General features: G+C 37.1%; 2 protein-coding genes across 4 annotated transcripts in view; one reads left to right on the plus strand and one right to left on the minus strand.

Moving 5' to 3' along the window:
* Positions 1 to 16,533, plus strand: part of si:rp71-68n21.9 (kelch-like protein 9) — a 29,583-nt gene extending 13,050 nt beyond the window's left edge. Inside the window, exons 10-11 of the mRNA XM_061879554.1 lie at positions 2,911 to 3,024; positions 15,566 to 16,533. Of these exons, the coding sequence (XP_061735538.1) occupies positions 2,911 to 3,024; positions 15,566 to 16,056 (605 nt within the window). The 3' untranslated portion in view covers positions 16,057 to 16,533. The remainder of the gene's footprint in view (positions 1 to 2,910; positions 3,025 to 15,565) is intronic.
* The window catches only part of wars2 (tryptophanyl tRNA synthetase 2, mitochondrial), a 229,010-nt gene that overhangs the window by 164,387 nt on the left and 42,712 nt on the right, over positions 1 to 21,911 (minus strand). The gene's annotated exons all lie outside the window — the stretch shown is intronic.

Consider the following 21,911-nt stretch of genomic DNA (forward strand, 5'->3'; position numbering starts at 1 on the left):
TATAACTAAAAGAATTCTTACTTGCTAAACCGTCCCCTTTGTGATGTCGGCAGGACTTATATTCAAATTTTTTTAATCACATCATTTTTACCTTTAATCTATTTTTTTTCCCTTTTATCTCATTATTATGACTTTTTATCTCATAATTTTGACTTTTGATCACAGGATCATAATTTTTTGTCATGATTTTGACTTTTTATCACAAAATGAAAAATGTTTTTAAATATATATAACTTTAAATCTCATTATCCTGACTTTGTATTTTATATTTTTGACTTTTTATCTCATAATTTGGGCATTTCATCTAGTAATAATGTTTTTCTGTCCCATTTTTATTTCTTAATTTAACTTTTTTTTTAAGTAATTATGACTTTTCATCTAATAATTTCGACTTTTTAGCTCATATTTTTGACTTTTTTCTCATAATTTTGAGATGGTATCTCAATTTTGGCCGTGTCATATTTAGTCGCTTTATTACATAATTTTGACATTTTATCTCATAACCATGATTTTTTTAACGCATAATTTCCTTATTTAATCTTTTTTGAACTTTTATCACAGCCTGTTGACTTTGTATCTCAATTCTGATTATCTCATAATTTCAAAATGTTATTGCATAATCAGGATTTTTTTTATCCCATAATTCTGACTCTCTCAAAAAAAATATATTTTTTTGTATCTTATCATTTTTACTTTTTATTTTACAATTTTGATTTCCTTCTATAACATAATTTCGACTTTATATTTCATTTAATAATTTAAAATTTTTTATCTCATAATTTCAAGATTTTATCTTGGAATTTTGACTTTATCTCAAAAGCGTTCGAAGGCCACAGAAAATAGGGCGGAGGGCCAGATTTGGCCCCCGGGCCTTGAGTTTAAAACCTGTGGTTTAAACATACAAAATTATCTGAAAAGCTAGCATAAAACGGTATCATGCCAAGTATAAAAAACTATGATTTTGAGGTTTAAACATGCAAAATTAGCTACAAAAACTAACATAAAACGTTAGCATGCTAAAAATCTCACAATTATGCTAACAGTCAACATGTGTTAGTACGTTAACTGTTAGCATACGTGCTTTGCAACACTGGGTTTTATAAACCATGATTATTAGCTTTAAAAACACACGTATGTTAACAGTTAACTGTCAGTATACGTGCTTCACAACATCGGGTATCATGAACCATGATTATTAGCAGTAAAAACACAATTAGCTGAATTCATAGTATAAAGCGCTAGCATAAGAAGAGCTACCAAAGGTGCAGAGGGTGTGAACAATAACACACGTTAACTGATTATATACTTGCGAGAGAGCACCAAGTATCAAAATGCATGATTTTGAGGTTAAAACATACACAATTAGCTACAAAACTCACAAAAAACGTTAGCATGCTAACGGTCTCACAAGTATGCTAACAGAATTTTACATTTTTCTATGAACGATAAAACACTGAATATTGACGAAATATGAATGTTACACCCCCTTTAGATCGACATATTTTACAATCAAGTGAAACGCAACAAAAAATGCAGAAAACTGTGAAATATGAACGCGAAGGGTACAAAATAAACCCACCTACAATCTGATATATCACTAAGCTTTAGAACTTTGTTGTGAAAATCTCCTTCCGCGTTTGCTGGGTGGCTCGCCTGAGCTGCTGTGACGTAGATTACCATAGTAACTAATTAGACAACCATAGTAACTAATTAGATTACCATAGTAACTAATTAGACGACCATAGCAATTTATTAGATTACCATAGTAACTGGTATACCATCCAAAAGAGCAGATTAGAAACATTAAAATACTTTGTACTGTTGAAGACTTACGGTCATTAGAAAACATCTCTGAACATCATAATGGCAGATACACTTTCCATCTTAAAGATAAAAAAAAAAAATATTTGGGAATGTCCAGCGGGCCAGATTAAAAAGCTTAACGGGCCGCATGTGGCCCCCAGGCCTTACTTTGCCCAGGTCTTGATTGTGAGCTTTAAAAACTCGCTAGAAGAGAAGCTACCGCTAACAATAACACACGTTAACTGATAGCATATTTGCGAGACAACCCCACATTTAAAAATGCATGATTTTTAGGTTAAAACATACAAAATTAGCTGGAAAGCTAGCATAAAACGTAAGTGTGATAAGTACCAAAAACTATGATTTTGAAGTTTAAACACGCAAAATTAGCGACAAAAATTATATAAAACATTAGCATACAGTTAACGTGTGTTAGCACTGTATTTGTATAGTAGATGTAGTACATACTAGATCAGTGGTTCCCAAAGTGGGCGGTACCGCCCCCCTGGGGGCGGTGGAAAGGTCTGGGGGGGCGATGAGGAAGAAGGGGGCGGTAGGGGGGCGGCAGTCCGAAGTCGAAGTCAGAAGTTCGAACGTTTGTTTGACGATTTGTACACAACACGTGCAGCAGGACGAGTCAGTGGACGACGCATCAGGGTCCGGTTACCACACGCCGCTCTGGCCCAGTCAGATCCGACAACATAGACTACAAAAGCAAAAGCTCAGGTTTGTAATTTCAAGCTTGTAATGTTCAGAATTTTATCTTATAATAAAAACCGCATTCTGGCGGTCAACATCATCTTGAGTTCAAGTCAACATGAAATTGGGGACTCGCCAGAACGCACCGTGTTGTGTTGAGCTGGTTAGGGTGGTGCATTCACTGATATATATTGTTACGAATGTATATGACTTTGTACCTGTGTGTGCATGTGTGTGTGTGTGTGCATATATGCATGTTCGCGCGTGTTTCCATATGTGTCTGTGTGTGTGTGTGTGGGGGGGGGGGGGGGGGGGGGGGCGCTAGGAATTCACTGGGGAGCCAAGGGAGCGCCAGCCTGCAAAAGTTTGGGAACCATTGTACTAGATGATTGTGTGTTTCTATACCAGACACGGTGGAGTGCTACAATCTGAAGAAGAACCAGTGGACGTTTGTGAGCAACATGATGGAGTCTCACTACGGACACGCTGGGACCGTCCACGGGGACCTTATGTACATCTCAGGTAACACCAACCATCCTTTCTATTCCTCACCACCTAGGAACCTACAAATAGAAATAGAGGGAAAGTCAACACCAAGAACTCAAACTTGTTGACAGAAGCGTGCCCTGGAGACTTGAAGTTGTGCACAAAACAAGCCTTGTCTCCCAGTAAAGGAAAACACAAGCGGGACGTGGGCTTTGCCAGGGGAATTTGAGCGGAACCAGTAACCATGGTAACCGTAATAACCCACGAGCCACAGGCTTGAAAAGAAGCAAGACTTCCACACTTAAGACAAGCTCAAAAAGTTCTACAAAACTATCAATAGTATGATGTGTCTGTGAAATAGATGGAATTCATTCATTTTTCTCCTCAAAAATTCTACAATGTGGAAAAAGTACTTTATTGTTAAAAATAAACACACTAAGAAACCACATTTACATAAATACTGACAGCCGTTAACATGAAACTCAACAGTGAGCTCAGGTGGACATAATGACACACATCTGGTTTGTGTAGTATATACTGCATTATTATGGACAGTACTACATGTATATGATTTATACTGCGATATTATATAGTATATGTATATTGTTAATGTCGTACATACTCGATTATTATGTAGTATATGTATATTATTTATGTAATACTGTAATATAATGTAATTTGTCTATATAATTTATGTAGTACATTCTAGATATTCATGTAATATATGTATAGTGTTTACGTCTTACATACTGGATTATTATGCAGTATATTTATATTCTTTATGTAGTACTGAAATATTATGTAATAAATGTATATAGTTTATATATTACATACTAGCTTGTCATGTACTACATGAAGATAAATTATGTACGGTACTACATGTATATGATTTAAACTGCCATATTATGTAGTATATGTATATTGTTTATGTCATACATACTGGATTATTATGTAGTATATGTATATTAGTTATGTAGTACTGTAATATGTAATTTTTCTATATAGTTTATGAAGTACATTCTAGATTTTCATGTGGTAGATGTATATTGTTTATGTCATACATACTGGATTATTATGCAGTATATGTACATTATTTATGTAGTACTGGACTATTGTGTATTATATGTATATAGTTTATGTAGTACATACTAGATTATCATGTACTGTATGTAGACATATTATGTATGGTACTACATGTATATGATTTATACTGCAATATTATGTAGTGTATATATATATTATTTATGTCATACATACTGGATTATTATGTAGTATATGTATATTATTTATGTAGAACTGTAATATTATGTAATTTTTCTATATAGTTTATGTAGTACATTCTAGATTATCATGTAGTATATGTTGATATATATAGATATCTTATGTAGTACATACGATATTATTACGTAGTATATGTACAAACCCCGTTTCCGTATGAGTTGGGAAATTGTGTTGGATGTAAATATAAACGAAATACAATGATTTGCAAATCCTTTTCAACCCATATTCAATTGAATGCACTACAAAGACAAGATATTTGATGTTCAAACTTATAAACTTTATTTTTTTTTGCAAATAATAATTAACTTAAAATTTCATGGCTGCAACACGTGCCAAAGTAGTTGGGAAAGGGCATGTTCACCACTGTGTTACATCACCTTGTCTTTTAACAACACTCAATAAACGTTTGGGAACTGAGGAAACTAATTGTTGAAGTGGAAATCTTTCCCATTCTTGTTTTATGTAAAGCTTCAGTCGTTCAACAGTCCGGGGTCTCCGCTGTCGTATTTTACGCTTCATAATGCGCCACACATTTTCCATGGGAGACAAGTCTGGACTGCAAGCGGGCCAGGAAAGTACCCGCACTCTTTTACTACGAAACCACGCTGTTGTAACACGGGGCTTGGCATTGTCTTGCTAAAATAAGCAGGGGCGTCCATGATAACGTTGCTTGGATGACAACATATGTTGCTCCAAAACCTGTATGGACCATTCAGCATTAATGGTGCCTTCACAGATGTGTAAGTTACCCATGCCTTGGCCACTAATACACTCCCATACCATCACAGATGCTGGCTTTTGAACTTTCCGACCAGAACAATCCGGATGGTTATTTTCTCCTTTGTTCCGGAGGACACCACGTCCACAGTTTCCAAATATAATTTGAAATGTGGACGCGTCAGACAGCAGAACACTTTTCCACTTTGCATCAGTCCATCTTAGATGAGCTCGGGCCCAGCGAAACCAGCGGCGTTCTTTGGTGTTGTTGATAAATGGCTTTTGCTTTGCATAGTAGAGTTTTAACTTGCACTTACAGATGTAGCAACCAACTGTAGTTACTGACAGTGGTTTTATAAAGTGTTCCTGAGCCCATGTGGTGATATCCTTTACACACTGATGTCTGTTTTTGATGCAGTGCCACCTAAGGGATCAACGGTCCGTAATATCATTGCTTACGTGCAGTGATTTTTCCAGATTCTCTGAACTTTTTGATGATTTTACAGACCGTAGATGGTAAAATCCATAAATTCCTTGCAATAGCTCGTTGAGAAATGTTGTTCTAAAACTGTTCGACAATTTACTTACAAATCGGTGACCCTCGCCCCATTCTTGTTTGTAAATTACTTAGCATTTCATGGAAGCTGCTTTTATACCCAATCATGGCACTCACCTGTTCCTAATTAGCCTGCACACCTTTGGGATGTTGCAAATAAGTCTTTGATGAGCATTCCTCAACTTTATCAGTAGTTATTGCCACCTTTCCCAACTTCTTTGTCACGTGTTGCTGGCATCAAATCTTAAAGTTAATGCTTATTTGCAAAAAAAAAATGTTTATCAGTTTGAACATCAAATATGTTGTCTTTGTAGCATACATAACTGAATATGGGTTGAAAAGGATTTGCAAATCATTGTATTCCGTTTATATTTACACCTTACACAATTTGCCAACTCATATGGAAACAGGGTTTGTACATTATTTATGTAGTACTTGAATATTAGCTGTAGTATATACGTATACTACATCTACTATATGCATATAGTAGATGTAGTACATGCTCGATTATCATGTAGTATATGTATATATCTTATGTAGTACATTCCAAATTATAATGTTGTATATGTATATAGTTTATGTAGTGCATACTATATTATTATGTAGTAGATGTATATTGTTTATGGCGTACATACTGGATAATTATTCTGTATATGTATATTATTTATGTAGTACTGGAATATTATGTAATTTATGTATATAGTTTATGTAGTACATACTAGATCATCATGTAGTATATGTATATATTTTATGTACATACCCTGTTTCCATTGGAGTTGGGAAATTGTGTTAGATGTAAATATAAACGGAATACAATGATTTGCAAATCATTTTCAACCCATATTCAGTTGAATATGCTACAAAAACAACATATTTGATTTTCAATTAATCAATCAATGATTATTTATATAGCCCCAAATCACTAGTGTCTCAAAGGGCTGCACAAATATTTTTTTTTCAAATAATCATTAACTTTAGAATGCCAGCAACACGTGACAAAGAAGTTGGGAAAGGTGGCAATAAATACTGATCAAGTTGAGGAACGCTCATCAAACACTTATTTGGAACATCCCACAGGTGTGCAGGCTAATTGGGAACAGGTGGGTGCCATGATTCGGTATAAAAGCAGCTTCCATGAAATGCTAAGTAATTCACAAACAAGGAAGGGGCGAGGGTTACCAAATTGTAAGCAAATTGGCTAACAGTTTTAGAACAACATTTCTCAACCATCTATGGTCCGTAAAATCATCTAAAGGTTCCGAGAACCTGGAGAAATCACTGCACGTAAGCGATGATGTTACGGACTTTTGATACCTCAGTCGGTACTGCATCAAAAACCGACAGCAGTGTGTAAAGGATATCACCACCTGAGCTCAGGAACCATTCATAAAACCACTGTCAGTAACTAAAGTTGGTCGCTACATCTGTAAGTGCAAGTTAAAACTCTACTATGCAAAGCAAAAGCCATTTATCAACAACACCCAGGAACGCCGCTGTCTTCGCTGGGCACAAGCTCATCTAAGATGGACTGATGCAAAGTGGAAAAGTGTTCTGTGGTCTGAAGAGTCCACATTTCAAATTAAATTTGGAAACTGTGGACGTGGTGTCCTCCGGAACAAAGAGGAAGATAACCATCCAGGTTGTTATAGGCGCAAAGTTCAAAAGCCAGCATCTGTGATAGTATGGGGGTGTATTAGTGCCCAAGGCATGGGTAACTTACACATCTGTGAAGGCACTATTAATGTTGAATGGTCCATACAGGTTTTGGAGCAACATATGTTGTCAGCAGAGCAACGGTATCAAGGACACCCCTGCTTATTTCAGCAAAACAATGCCAAACCATGTGTTACAACAGCGTGGCTTCGTAGTAAAAGAGTGTGGGTACTTTCCTCGCCCGCCTGCAGTCCAGACATGTCTCCCATCGAAAATGTGTGGCGCATTATGAAGCTTAAAATACAACAAGACTTGAACAACTCAAACTGTACATCAAGCAAGAATGGTAAAGAATTCCACTTTCAAAGCTACGACAATTACTGTCCTCAGTTCCCAAACGTTTATTGAGTTTTGTGAAAAGAAAAGGTAATGTAACACAGTGGTGAACATGCCCTTTTCCAACTACTTTGGCACGTGTTGCAGCCATGAAATTCTAAGTTAATTATTATTTGATAAAAAAAATAAAGTTCATGAGTTTGAACATCAAATATCTTGTCTTTGTAGTGCATTCAACTGAATATGGGTTGAAAAGGATTTGTAAATCATTGTATTCCGTTTATATTTACATCTAACACAATTTCCCAACTCATATGGAAACGGGGTTTGTAGTACATACTAGATTATTATGTAGTATATGTATATAGTTTATGTAGTATATACTAGATTATTATGTACAGTAGCATATATATATATATATATATTAGGGGTGGGCAAATTAATGCGTTAATTACGAGTTAACTCATCAATCTATTAACGCCGACAATTATTTTATCGCGCATTTACGTATGTTGTTTACATGCTTTTATTTTGTTAACGCCTTTTCTTATAAAGATGGCGGCGCCCGGACGGGCTTTGGCGTGGAGGGGCTCTTGGTAAAGATGGAACATTTGGCAAAAATACCGGACAATTCTGCAAATTTCATGGCTGGCTTACAGCGTAGTCACTCCGGGATCACTTACGACCGCCAGACAATTCTGAACGTGGATAGATCGGGCCGTTTTGGACTGAATGACGCAAGTTTGTTAGACCGGCTAGCTAGCATGGGAATACTTTGCCGGCTACATCCAGCGGCCTGTGAAGCAGCGGAGTATATGTGTTGGCTGTCTATTTATGAATGATGCAGACGGGGAATGTTGGCTGAGTTCTTAACGTTTCCTTTCAGAGCGTGCATATCACAACATACAAGATGCCGTCATGGCGACACAACCTATACCGGGCTACCGCCCATGCTCGTCACTCCTGTTGCATGCTGGGTAGGGTAGTTCTTTTTTTCCCTGGCTCATAACATCACAATATAGTACCATGTATATGATGCGTTCAGTTTATCAAAGCACCAAGCAAACAATCGGAAAATTCCCAACATATCAATTCCTAGATATGGTCATAATTTTTTTAAGTGCACTACGCAGAATAAATACAACATTATTAATATTGCTACTACGGATAATTTAATAAAAAAATCCCTAAAACAGCCCACTACCTATAATATAGGTTTTCTAAACATAAGATCCCTGATAAAAAATTTTTTCCTGCTGTCACCTCAGAAGTTGCCTGTTCGGATGTTATGATTGTGGCTCAGAGATTTGTATGTAGATTATATTTATTTTCCATAACAAACAGGATAACTTAAATACCCTGGCAGTGGAAATAAGCTTAAATGTTTGTATTTACATTTTTTTTGTTGATTTTCATAAAATATGCTATTTAACTGCTACTGTTTAACAAGTACTGATTTGAATTGTGTTTGCACAAAAAATGTTTTGGCGCTTTTGTTCATGTGGGAAAATATTCCAATAAAGGTGCACTACACACTACTTTTGAAATTATTATTGGGCTTTGCGTATACAATGCAGTTAATCGCGATTAATCAGAGAAAAAGTGTTGCCCAGCCCTAATATATATATATATATATATATATATATATATATATATATATATATATATATATATATATATATATTGTTTATGTAGTGTATATACTGGATTATTATTTAGTATACGATGGATTATTATGTACGGTGGTATGTGTATATAGTTTATGATAAATAATTATGTAGTAAATAATAGATTATTATGTACGGTAGTATTTGTATATAGTTTATGATAGACAATCATGTAGTAAATACTATATTATTATGTACAGTAGTATATGTATATAGTTTATGACGGATTATTAGTTGGTATGTACTGAACTATTACATACCGCAGTATATGTATAATATGTCATTTATAATCGATTATATACAGCAGTAATCTATAACGTTTATACGCCATTGTTATGTAGTATATGTATATCGTTTATGTTGTACATACTGAATTATGATGTAGTATATGTATTTTTATGTAGACTATAAAAAAGTATGGGTACAGTTTATAGATATACTGGATTATGATCTAATATATACTGGATTATTATGTATAGTAGTATATGTATATAGTTAATAATGGATTATTACATAGTATATACTGGATTATCATGTACAGCAGTATATGTGTATCGTTTATACTGCATTACTAGGTAGAATGTGTACATAGTGTATGTTGTAAATACTGGATTATTATGTAGCATATGTAGATTGTTTATGTAGTATACACTGAAATATTATGTATTACATATATTTAGATTATGGATTTAATTTATAGAGTTGTATATGTATAAAGTTTATACGATTATTATGTGGTATATACTGGAATATTATAATGGCCTTTAAATTCAACAGGAAGCAGAATCGTCACGACCACAGAAGTTGACGAGCCTTATTTGACCTTTTCTAAACCCCTTCCTGTTGTCGCGCGCCTCACACAGGAAGCAGGTGTCTGCACACAGGAAACAGGTGTCTGCACACAGGAAGTAGGTGTATGCAGACACACCAAACTTCTGACAGCAAAATCCTACGCGCTTTTGTTTTTAAGCGGTTCAGATCTGCAGCTGCAATTGTGTGCATTAATACTGTAGATGAAGGAATACTTCATATATATTACACAGTGTACGTGTACAGTATTTCATCATGAAGTAATACTTCATAAATATTACACAATACATGTGTAGAGTATTTCTCCATGAAGTAATACTTCATACATAATTACACAGTATACATGTACTGTGTAATACTGTACAGACACCATACACATGTACAGTATTCACTATGAAGTAATACTTCATACATATTACACAGTATACATGTACTGTGTAATACTGTACTGACACCTTACACATGTACAGTATTCACCATGAAGTAATACTTCATACATATTACACAGTACACGTGTACAGTATTTTACCATGAGGTAATACTTCATACATATTACACAGTGCACGTGTACAGTATTTCACCATGGAGTAATACTTCATAAATATTATACAGTACACTTGTACAGTATTTCACCATATTACACAATACACGTGTAGAGTTTTTCACCATGAAGTAATACTTCATACATATTACACAGTACACATGTAGAGTATTTCACAATGAAGTAATACTTCATACATGTTACGCAGTGCACGTGTACAGTATTTCACCATGAACTAATAGTCCATACATCTTACACCGTGCACATGTAGAGTATTTCACAATGAAGTAATACTTCATACATATTAGACAGTACACGTGTACAGTATTTCACAGTGGAGGGGCTCAGCAGCACCCGCTGCTCGGTAGGGACAGAAACTGCAGAGTGAAAGAAGTCAGTTTCCAAACATTAAAAAACACCAGAAACAGAAGCTCTATTTGTCGCGAGTCGTTTTTAACAAAGAAAATGTCGCTAAAAGGATCAAGAAAGTCTCCACTTCAACTCAGAACAGAATAAATATTGAAAAATGCTCCCACAGACGTTTTCAACACAACATCGCTGATTCGCTCATTTCGCTTTCAATCAAAAAGGGAATCAGCCTTAGACAGATCATCCAATCATCATGCAGAAGTTGAGCGTCCGGGCCAGCCCACTGCCCCATAGACCCCCAGAGACGCTGAGCGTTCGATGGGCGGGACAAAGCTCAGCATCTATCCAGTGACTCGTCTCGTTTCACTTCCCCATTGGACTCTGTGGACGGCCAGCGTCTAAACTGTTAAAGCACCGTGAAGCTGCGGGAATGAGAGAGAGGAAATCTGCGTGGTTACCAGTGATAAGAAGCTGATTCTGAACAAAAGAGTGCGTTGTAGCGCATATTGAGTGAAGAAACTGTACACACAACACTATATATTTATTCACTCACAGGTCTGTCTCAGAAAATTAGAATATTGTGATAAAGTCCTTTATTTTCCGTAGTGCAATTAAAAACATGAAAATGCTATACATTCTGGATTCATTACACAGCAACTGAAATATTGCAAGCCTTTTATTATTTTAATATTGCTGATAATGGCATTAAGCTTAAGAAAACTCAAAAATCCTATCTCAAAAAATTTGAATATTTCCTCAGACCAAGTAAAAAAAAAAATATTTATAACAGCAAAACAAAATCAAACATTTGAAAATGTCAATTAATGCACTCAGTACTTGGTTGGGAATCCTTTCGCATGAATTACTGCATCAATGCGGCGTGGCATGGAGGCAATCGGCCTGTGGCATTGCTGAGGTGTTATGGATGCCCAGGATGCTTCAATAGCGGCTTTCAGCTCATTTGCATTATTAGGTCTGGTGTCTTTCAGCTTATTCTTCACAATACCCCACAAATTCTCTATGGGGTTTAGGTCAGGAGAGTTGCCAGGCCAATTGAGGACAGTAATGCCATGGTCAGTACACCAGTTACTGTTGGTTTTGGCACTGTGGACAGGTGCCAGATCATGCTTGAAAATGAAATCATCATCTCCATAGAGCTTTTCAATAGATACAGCTTCAATAGTCGTATTCCCATGGTCAAGCCACTCCTGAACTCTAGACAACGGAAGTTCCCTCAGTCAGGATTGGTTTGGGGAGCCATGTCAGCTGCTGGTTTTGGTCCACTGTGTTTCATAAAGTTCAGAGTCAATGCAGCTGTGTACATGCTTCCATCTGTTGTAAAGATCTATGGAGATGATGATTTCGTTTTCCAGCATGATCTGGCACCTGCTCACAGTGCCAAAACCAGCAGTAACTGGTGTACTGACCATGGCATTACTGTTCTCGATTGGCCTGCCAACTCTCCTGACCTAAAACACATAGAGAATTTGTGGGGTATTGTGAAGAAGAAGCTGAAAGACACCAGACCCAATAATGCAAATGAGCTGAAGGCCGCTATTGAAGCATCCTGGGCATCCATAACACCTCAGCAATGCCACAGGCAATTGCCTCCATGCCAAGCCGTATTGATGCAGTAATCCGTGCAAAAGGATTTCCAACCAAGCACTGAATGCATTAATTGACATTTTCAAATGTTTGATTTTGTTTTGCTGTTATAAATCTTTTTTTTACTTGGTCTGAGAAAATATTCTAATTTTTTGAGATAGGATTTTTGAGTTTTCTTAATCTGTATGCCATAATCAGCAATATTAAAATGATAAACGGCTTGCAATATTTCAGTTGATTTGTAATAAATCCAGAATGTATAGCATTTTCATGTTTTTAGTTGCATTACGAAAAATAAAGGACTTTATCACAATATTCTAATTTTCTGAGACAGTCCTGTATTTATGGACATTTTAGGGGAAGCTGGGCTTTGCTTGCAGTCTTAGAGCAATCCCCACTGTTACACAGTACACGTGTACAGTATTCTAGCCTGAATTATCCATTCCTTTACCACTTTTGACGTGCGTTTGGGGTCATTGTCCTGTTGGAACGCCCAACTGCGCCCAAGACTAAACGTCCAGGCTGATGATTTTAGGTTGTCCTGAAGAATTTGGAGGTAATCCTCCTTTTTCATTGTCCCATTTACTCTCTGTAACGCACCAGTTCCATTGGCAGCAAAAGAGGCCCAGAGCACAATACAAACCCCATTTCCAAAGGAGTTGGGAAATTGTGTTAAATGTAAATATAAACGGAATGCAATTATTTGCAAATCCCCTTCAACCCATATTCAATTGAATGCACTACAAAGACAAGATATTGGATGTTCAAATTCATAAACTTTATTTTTTTTTTTTTTTGCAAATAATAATTAACTTGGAATTTCATGGCTGCAACACGTGCCAAAGTAGTTGGGGAAGGGCATGTTCACCACTGTGTTACATCACCTTTTCTTTTAACAACACTCAATAAACGTTTGGGAACTGAGGAAACTAATTGTTGAAGCTTTGAAAGTGGAATTCTTTCCCATTCTTGTTTTATGTAGAGCTTCAGTCGTTCAACAGTCCGGGGTCTCCGCTGTCGTATTTTACGCTTCATAATACACCACACAGTTTCGATGAAAGACAGGTCTGGACTGCAGGCGGGCCAGGAAAGTACCCGCACTCTTTTTTTTAGGAAGCCACGCTGTTGTAACACGTGCTGAATGTGGCTTGGCATTGTCTTGCTGAAATAAGCAGGGGCGTCCATGAAAAAGGTGGCATTTAGATGGCAGCATATGTTGTTCCAAAACCTGTATGTACCTTTCAGCATTAATGGTGCCTTCACAGATGTGGGACGGCGTGGCGCAGTGGGAGAGTTTCCGTGCGCAACCCGAGGGTCACTGGTTCAAATCCCACCTAGAACCAACCTCGTCACGTCCGTTGTGTCCTGAGCAAGACACTTCACCCTTGCTCCTGATGGTTGCTGGTTGGCGCCTTGCATGGCAGCTCCCTCCATCAGTGTGTGAATGTGTGTGTGAATGGGTAAATGTGGAAGTAGTGTCAAAGCGCTTTGAGTACCTTGAAGGTAGAAAAGCGCTATACAAGTACAACCCATTTATTTATTTATTTATTTATCACTAATGCACCCCCACACCATCGCAGATGCTGGCTTTTGAACTTTGCGTCGATAACAGTGTGGATGGTTCGCTTCCCCTTTGGTTCAGATGACGCGATGTCGAATATTTCCCCAAAAAATTGGAAATGTGGACTTGTCAGACACAGAACACTTTTCCACTATGCATCAGTCCATCTTAGATGATCTCGGGCACAGAGAAGCCGGCGGCGTATCTGGATGCTGTTGATAAATGGCTTTTGCTTTGCATAGTAGAGCTTTAACTTGCACTTAAAGATGTAACGACGGACTGTATTTAGTGACAGTGGTTTTCTGAAGTGTTACTGAGCCCATGTGGTGATATCCTTTAGAGATTGATGTCGGTTTTTGATACAGTGCCGTCTGAGGGATCGAATGTCACAGTCATTCAATGCTGGTTTCCGGCCATGCCGCTTACGTGGAGTGATTTACCCAGATTCTCTGAACCTTTTGATATTATTATGGACCGTAGCTGTTGAAATCCCAAAATTTCTTGCAATTGCACTTTGAGAAACGTTGTTCTTAAACTGTTTGACTATTTGCTCACGCAGTTGTGGACAAAGGGGTGTACCTCGCCCCATCCTTTCTTGTGAAAGACTGGGCATTTTTTGGGAAGCTTTTTTAATGCCCAATCACGCCACCCACCTGTTCCCAATTAGCCTGCACGCCTGTGGGATGTTCCAAATAAGTGTTTGATGAGCATTCCTCAACTTTATCAGTATTTGTTGCCACCTTTCCCAACTTCTTTGTCACGTGTTGTTGGCATCAAATTCTAAAGTTAATGATTATTTGCAAAAAAAAATGTTTATCAGTTTGAACATCAAATATGTTGTCTTTGTAGCATATTCAACTGAATATGGGTTGAAAATTATTTGCAAATCATTGCAAATTACATGGACAAAGATAAGACCTTCTGGAGGAAAGTTATGTAATCAGATGCCAGAAGCTTGTGGATGGCTACCAAAAGCACCTTACTGCAGTGAAACTTGCCAAGGGACATGTAACCAAATATTAACATTGTTGTATGTATACTTTTGACCCAGCAGATTTGGTCACATTTTCAGTAGACCCATAATAAATTCATAAAAGAACCAAACTTCATGAATGTTTTTTGTGACCCACAAGTATGTGCTCCAATCACTCTATCACAAAAAAATAAGACCTGTAAAAATGATTGGAAACTCAAGACAGCCATGACAATATGTTCTTTATGAGTGTATGTAAACTATTGATCGCGACTGTGTGTGTATATATATTATATATATATATATATATTATTTTATTATTGTTTTTTAAATTTCTATGCTTAAATCTCTATTTCAACTTTTTTCCATATACATATATATATTATGGTATATAACAATGATTATAATAGTAATTATGATCATAATAATAATTATTATTATTATAAGTAATCAAATAATGATGAGTCATGATATTTACTAATGGTTTTGTTTCGGGCGACGTCCAAAGGCGGCATCACGCACGACACCTTCCAGAAGGAGCTGTGGTGCTACGAGCCGGCGACGGACGCGTGGCGGCGCAGGGCCGACATGACGGAGCTGCGGGGGCTGCACTGCATGTGCACGGTGGGCGACCGGCTCTACGTGATGGGCGGCAACCACTTCCGCGGCAGGAGCGACTACGACGACGTGCTGGGCTGCGAGTGCTACAGCCCCGCCGCCGACCAGTGGACCGTGGTGGCGCCCATGCCCCGGGGTCAGAGCGACGTGGGCGTGACCGTCTTCCAGGGCCGCGTCTATGTGGTGGGCGGGTACTCGTGGAACAGCAGGTGCATGGTGGACATTGTGCAGCGCTACGACCCCGAGGCCGACGTCTGGGCCCGCGTCTTCGACGTCCTGGAGCCGCTGGGGGGGATCCGCGCCTGCACCATGACTGTTCATCTCCCGGAGAACGCCGTGGACGAGGCTCAGATCCAGGCCGGGCCGTTGCCTACGGCCTAACATCCAGAACTCGCATGGTACCAGGAATGTGACCTTGTACTCTTTTTGAAAGCCCCCGTCTCCCAAACCATGCGTTTGGACTTTGAGTCATGAGTTGTACTTTTAGTTGCATTTTAGTTTCAGCTGTGTCATCGACCAATCAGCGGCAACCTTCACATGCATCATCAAGCCAATCAGCTGTGACCTGCCTTCAGGGTCAGTCCCCTCTGCGTCGGTCGGTTCAACTCCACTTCCACCAGTCATTCACGTAAACTTCGTCTTTTGTTGCGCCCTAAAAAGTGTTTATACTGTAAGTATTAAGCACTAGCTGTTTGATTGTAACGTGCATCTCAGTTGTAGTTTTTATTAATTAAATTCAACCGATACAGTACCAATTCGAGCTTCCTGGGAAATCGATACGAGTAACAATTTTCGGTACTCTTGTATTAATTGTTTTTTTTTTTTTTAAATAAAATCTCATTTTTATTGCAACCTTTACACATGGTAACTACTGTCCAGTTGTTTATATCTTGTTTTACTATCATCATATTATCATTTGCAAGTATGATAGTAAGTCACAATCACAGCTGCAAGTCCAAGACACTAGATTATCTTAAAAAAAGCAAGAATGCTGATGTCAGCATGCTAAAATAGTAACTGTAGCACGCGTCAAATACCAAAGTATATTATCAGCTATGTATACCTGAAGAAAATCTTAAATTGCTAGCACGGTAACATTAGCATGCATCAGGTGACTCGGTATGGTGTATACCTATAAAGCCAGCTAAAAAAACAAGCTTGCCTACCAACGTTTGCATGCAAACAGGTAGCATTCGCCAAGTAACAAAATATATGACACTGAGGTGTATTCCTGTTAAATTACCTTAAAAATGCTAACATGCTAATGCTAGCATGCTGGAATAGTAACTGTACCACGCGTCAAGTACCAAAATATTTTGACCTACAAGATATACCTGAAGAATGTGTTAAAATTGCTAACATGGTAACATTAGCATACATCAACTAAATCATATTACACTCTATCCTACTAACGTTAGCATGCAAACAGGTAAAATGCGTCAAGTGAAAAAATGCATGACAATGAGACAAATACCTGTAAAATTAGATTTAAAAAGCTAGCATGCTAATATTAGCATTCCAAAATACTAACTGTAGCAAGCGTCAAACACCAAAGTATATTATTCTGTTATGTATACCTGAACAATTTGTTCAAATTGCTAGCATAGTAACATTAGCATGCTTCAGGTGACTCGATATGGTGTATACCTATGAAATCAGCTAAATAACAAGGTAGCCTACTAACTTTAGCATGCAAACAGGTAGCATTTGTCAAATAACCAAATGCATGACAATGAGGTGAATATCCATTAAAATTAGATTAAAAAAGTTAGTATGCTAACGTTAGCATGCTAAAATATTAACTTTGGGACGCGTCAAACACTTAAGTATATTATTCTGTTACGTATACCTAAACAATTTGTGAAAATGGCTAGCATTGTAACATTAGAATGCATCAGGTGACTCGATATGGTGTATACATATGAAATCAGCTAAAAAAACAAGCTATCCTACTAACTTTAGCATGCAAACAGGTAGCATTTGTCAAGTAACCAAATGTATGACAATGAGGTGAATACCTGTAAAATTACATTAAAAAAGCTAGTATGCTAAAAACAATCCTGCTAATAGAATGCTAACAAATGGTCAAAATTAGCTAGGGGCAAGCGGTAGATAATGGATGGATGGATGGGTAAATATGTTGGAACATACATGTTTTGTAGCGTAAAACACACAGAGAATGTCTGTGGACGGTAAAAAGGAATCCTTCGATGGTGTTTCTTTTTATTCTTACAATTCCTAATATAATTAGTAGGGATGTTAAAAACAATGTATCAACCCATTGGATTATTCCCTAAAATGATCATATTACTCACGGAAATATATTTTGACTCAATATGCTACTTTGTCGTTGTTCTACGGGCAGTCATCTGGTCAGTGTACAAATAAACATACATAAATACATGCTTTCAAAATTAAATAAAAATACTATGGTGAAATATTCTAAAAAAGAAAATGAAGTTTGACTTAAATTTCACAGTTTTGTACGAATAAACAACAAGCATTGTAGTAAAATATTTAAAAAAGGTAGGACATTCTGACAATAACCTTTGTGTCCAAATATTGGGGACTTTTTCATGTCAATTAATTCATGCAAGCAAGTAATAATAAGTGATTAATCACAATTAAACCATATTCAAAAAACGTGATTAATCTGATACTTTCAAGCCTCTGTGCTATAAAACATCAACAAAATATTTGTTTTACCATATGTGTTGAAATCCTCTGCTTTTTGAGGTAACAATGAACAAAAAGCTTCAAAACGTTGCAACTTTTTCCGCAGCGATCGGAAAATGTCGGCGCAAAACGAGCCTGGAACCCCAGAGGGAGTGTCTCGCGTGTTCCTCCATTCTTTTTTCATTACGCTGTTTTAATACACGATTTGTGATGTTTTTTTCCCGAAACCAAGCCTCTGTGTCCGACCTTCACCTTCCGATAAGCGCGGGCGGCCGCCATATCAGCGGCTGCAAGGACAAGGACGAGCGCTCTGAAACATCCCAGCACCGTCTTCTACGAGGCCTTCAGTTGGTATTTCTAAAAGTGCAAACATGCCAGGGTCGAAGCTTGTGCACGCTTATTTATTTTTCCCCCCACGTGGAACACAGCTTTCTAAAAGTGAAGCCTTTTGTAGCCCGGGGCTACTTTTTTGTTGGCCCACATAAAAACAGCTAAAAGTCTTGATATAGGGAATCATCATTGAACAACAAAGCAATATAAACAAGTATCAAATAGTTATAGTTGCATATTACTTACACATGCAAAATCTCCATGGCATATTAGAAAGTATCTAGTAACAAACGTGTCTGCATCATTCAACTTACTGTGAAGTGAATTTTATTTATATTGCGCTTTTCCTTAGGGACTCAAAGCACTTTACATAGTCAAACCAAATATCTAAGTTACATTTAAACCAGTGTGGGTGGCACTGGAAGCAGGTGGGTAAAGTGTCTTGCCCAAGGACACAACAGCAGTCACTAGGATGGCGGAAGCGGGAATCGGACCTGGAATCGTCAAGTTGCTGGCATGGCCACTCTACCAACCGAGCTATGCGCAATTTGTTACATTTTTTTTGTTACACATGCAGTCTCCAAGGCTTACAAAGTATCCAGTAACAAACGTTTCGGGATCATGAGCAATCCTTCATATTTTTAAAAACAGCAAAAAGACATAGGTAATGATCATTGAACAGTAAAACAATATAAACAACTATCAAATAGTTATAGTTGCATATTACTGAAACATGCAAAGTCTCCAGGGCTTACGAGAAAGTATTCAGTAACAAAAGTGTCCGCATCATTCAACTTACTGCATCATTAGCAATTCTTCATTATTATTTTTTTTTGGTTGGTCCACTTAAACACAGCAAAAAGTCTTGACATATGTAATAGTCATTCAACAATAAAACAATATAAACAAGTATCACATAGTTATAGTTGCATATTACTCGTCAGGGATCAAACGTACCCGCATCATTCAACTTACTGCATCTTGAGCAATCCATTACATTTTTTTTGTTGGCCCACGTAAAAACAGCAAAAAGTCTGGACACAAGTAATACTCATTGAACAATAAAACAATACAAACAAATACCAAATACTTATAGTTGAATATTAATTACACATGCAGTGTCTCCAAGGCTTATTAGAAAGTATTCAGGAACAAACGTGTCGGCATCATGAGCAATCCTTCATATATATATATATTTTTTTTTTTTTTGGCCCACGTAAAAAAAGCAAACAAACTGTCTTAGGTAATAATCATTGAACAATAAAACAATATAAACAAGTATCAAATAGTTATATTACTTACACATGCAAAGTATCCAGAGTTTATTAGAAAGTATCCAGCAACAAACATGTCCGCATCATTCAACTTACTGCGTCATGAGCAATCTTTGAAATGAAATGAATTATATTTATATTGCGCTTTTTCTCTAGTGACTCAAAGCGCTTTACATAGTGAAACCCAATATCTAAGTTACATATACACCAGTGTGGGTGGCACTGGGAGCAGGTGGGTAAAGTGTCTTGCCCAAGGACACAACGGCAGTGACTAGGATGGCGGAAGCAGGGATCTAACCGGCAACCCTCAAGTTGCTGGCACAGCCGCTCTACCAACCGCGCTATATCCTTCATTAAAAATGTTTTTATTGGCCCATGTAAAAACAGCAAAAAGTCTCAACAAAGGTAATAATTACTGAACAATAAAACAATATAAACAAGTATGAAATAGTTATAGTTGCATAATACTTACACATCCAAAGTCTCAAAGGCATATTAGAAAGTATGCAGGAACAAACGTGTCCGCATCATGAACAATACTTCATAAAAAAAAAAGTTGTTGGCCCACGTAAAAAAAATTGCAAAAAGACTGACATAGGTAATAATCATTGAACAATAAAACAATATAAACAAGTATCAAATAGTTATATGTGCATATTACTTACACATGGAATGTTTCCAAGGCATATTAGAAAGTATCCAGGATCACACGTGTCCGCATCAGTCAAATTACTGCAACATGAGCAATCCTTCATGAATTTTTTTTTGTTGGCGCACATAAATTACAGCAAAAAGACTGACATAGGTATTAAATATTAAACAATAAAACAATATAAACAAGTATCAAATAGTTATAGTTGCATATTACTTACACATGCAAAATCTCCAGGGCATATTAGAAAGTATCCAGTAACAAACGTGTACGCATCATTCAACTTACTGCGTCATGAGCGTAACTTCATTAAATATTCACTAAAACTGGTCACCAGTGTGTTCTGAGGCCTGTCTACCATGAATTAATAAACTTCGACCCCAACTTAAACAAGTTGAAAAACGTATTCGGGTGTTACCATTTAATGGTCAATTGTACGGAATATGTACTGAACTGTGCAATCTACTAATAAAAGTTTCAATCAATCAGTCTTTTGTTCACAATTTGGTGTAGAGTTCCTCAGGGCCATGTTCGAGGCCTGCTTTCGCTCCAAAACAATAAAACAATATAAACAAGAATCAAATAGTTATATTTGCATTTTACTTACACATGCAAAATCTCCAGGGCATATTAGAAAGTATCCAGTAACAAACGTGTCCGCATTATTCAACTTACTTCGTCATGAGCGTAACTTCATTAAATATTCACTAAAACTGGTCACCAGTGTGTTCCGAGGCCTGTCTACCATGAATTGATCAACGTGGACCCTGACTTAAACAAGTTGAAAAACTTATTCGGGTGTTACCATTTAGTGGTCAATTGTACGGAATATGTACTGAACTGTGCAATCTACTAATAAAAGTTTCAATCAATCAGTCTTTTGTTCACAATTTGGTGTAGAGTTCTTCAGGGCCATGTTCGAGGCCTGCTTTCGCTCCAGAACAATAAAACAATATAAACAAGAATCAAATAGTTATAGTTGCATTTTACTTACACATGCAAAATCTCCAGGGCATATTAGAAAGTATCCAGTAACAAACGTGTGCGCATATTCAACTTACTTCGTCATGAGCGTAACTTCATTAAATATTCACTAAAACTGGTCACCAGTGTGTTCCGAGGCCTGTCTACTATGAATTGATAAACGTGGACCCTGACTTAAACAAGTTAAAAAACTTATTCGGGTGTTACCATTTAGTGGTCAATTGTACGGAATATGTACTGAACTGTGCAATCTACTAATAAAAGTTTCAATCAATCAGTCTTTTGTTCACAATTTGGTGTAGAGTTCTTCAGGGCCATGT

Source organism: Nerophis ophidion, linkage group LG19, assembly GCF_033978795.1.
Source record: "Nerophis ophidion isolate RoL-2023_Sa linkage group LG19, RoL_Noph_v1.0, whole genome shotgun sequence".
Taxonomy (NCBI): Eukaryota; Metazoa; Chordata; class Actinopteri; order Syngnathiformes; family Syngnathidae; genus Nerophis; species Nerophis ophidion.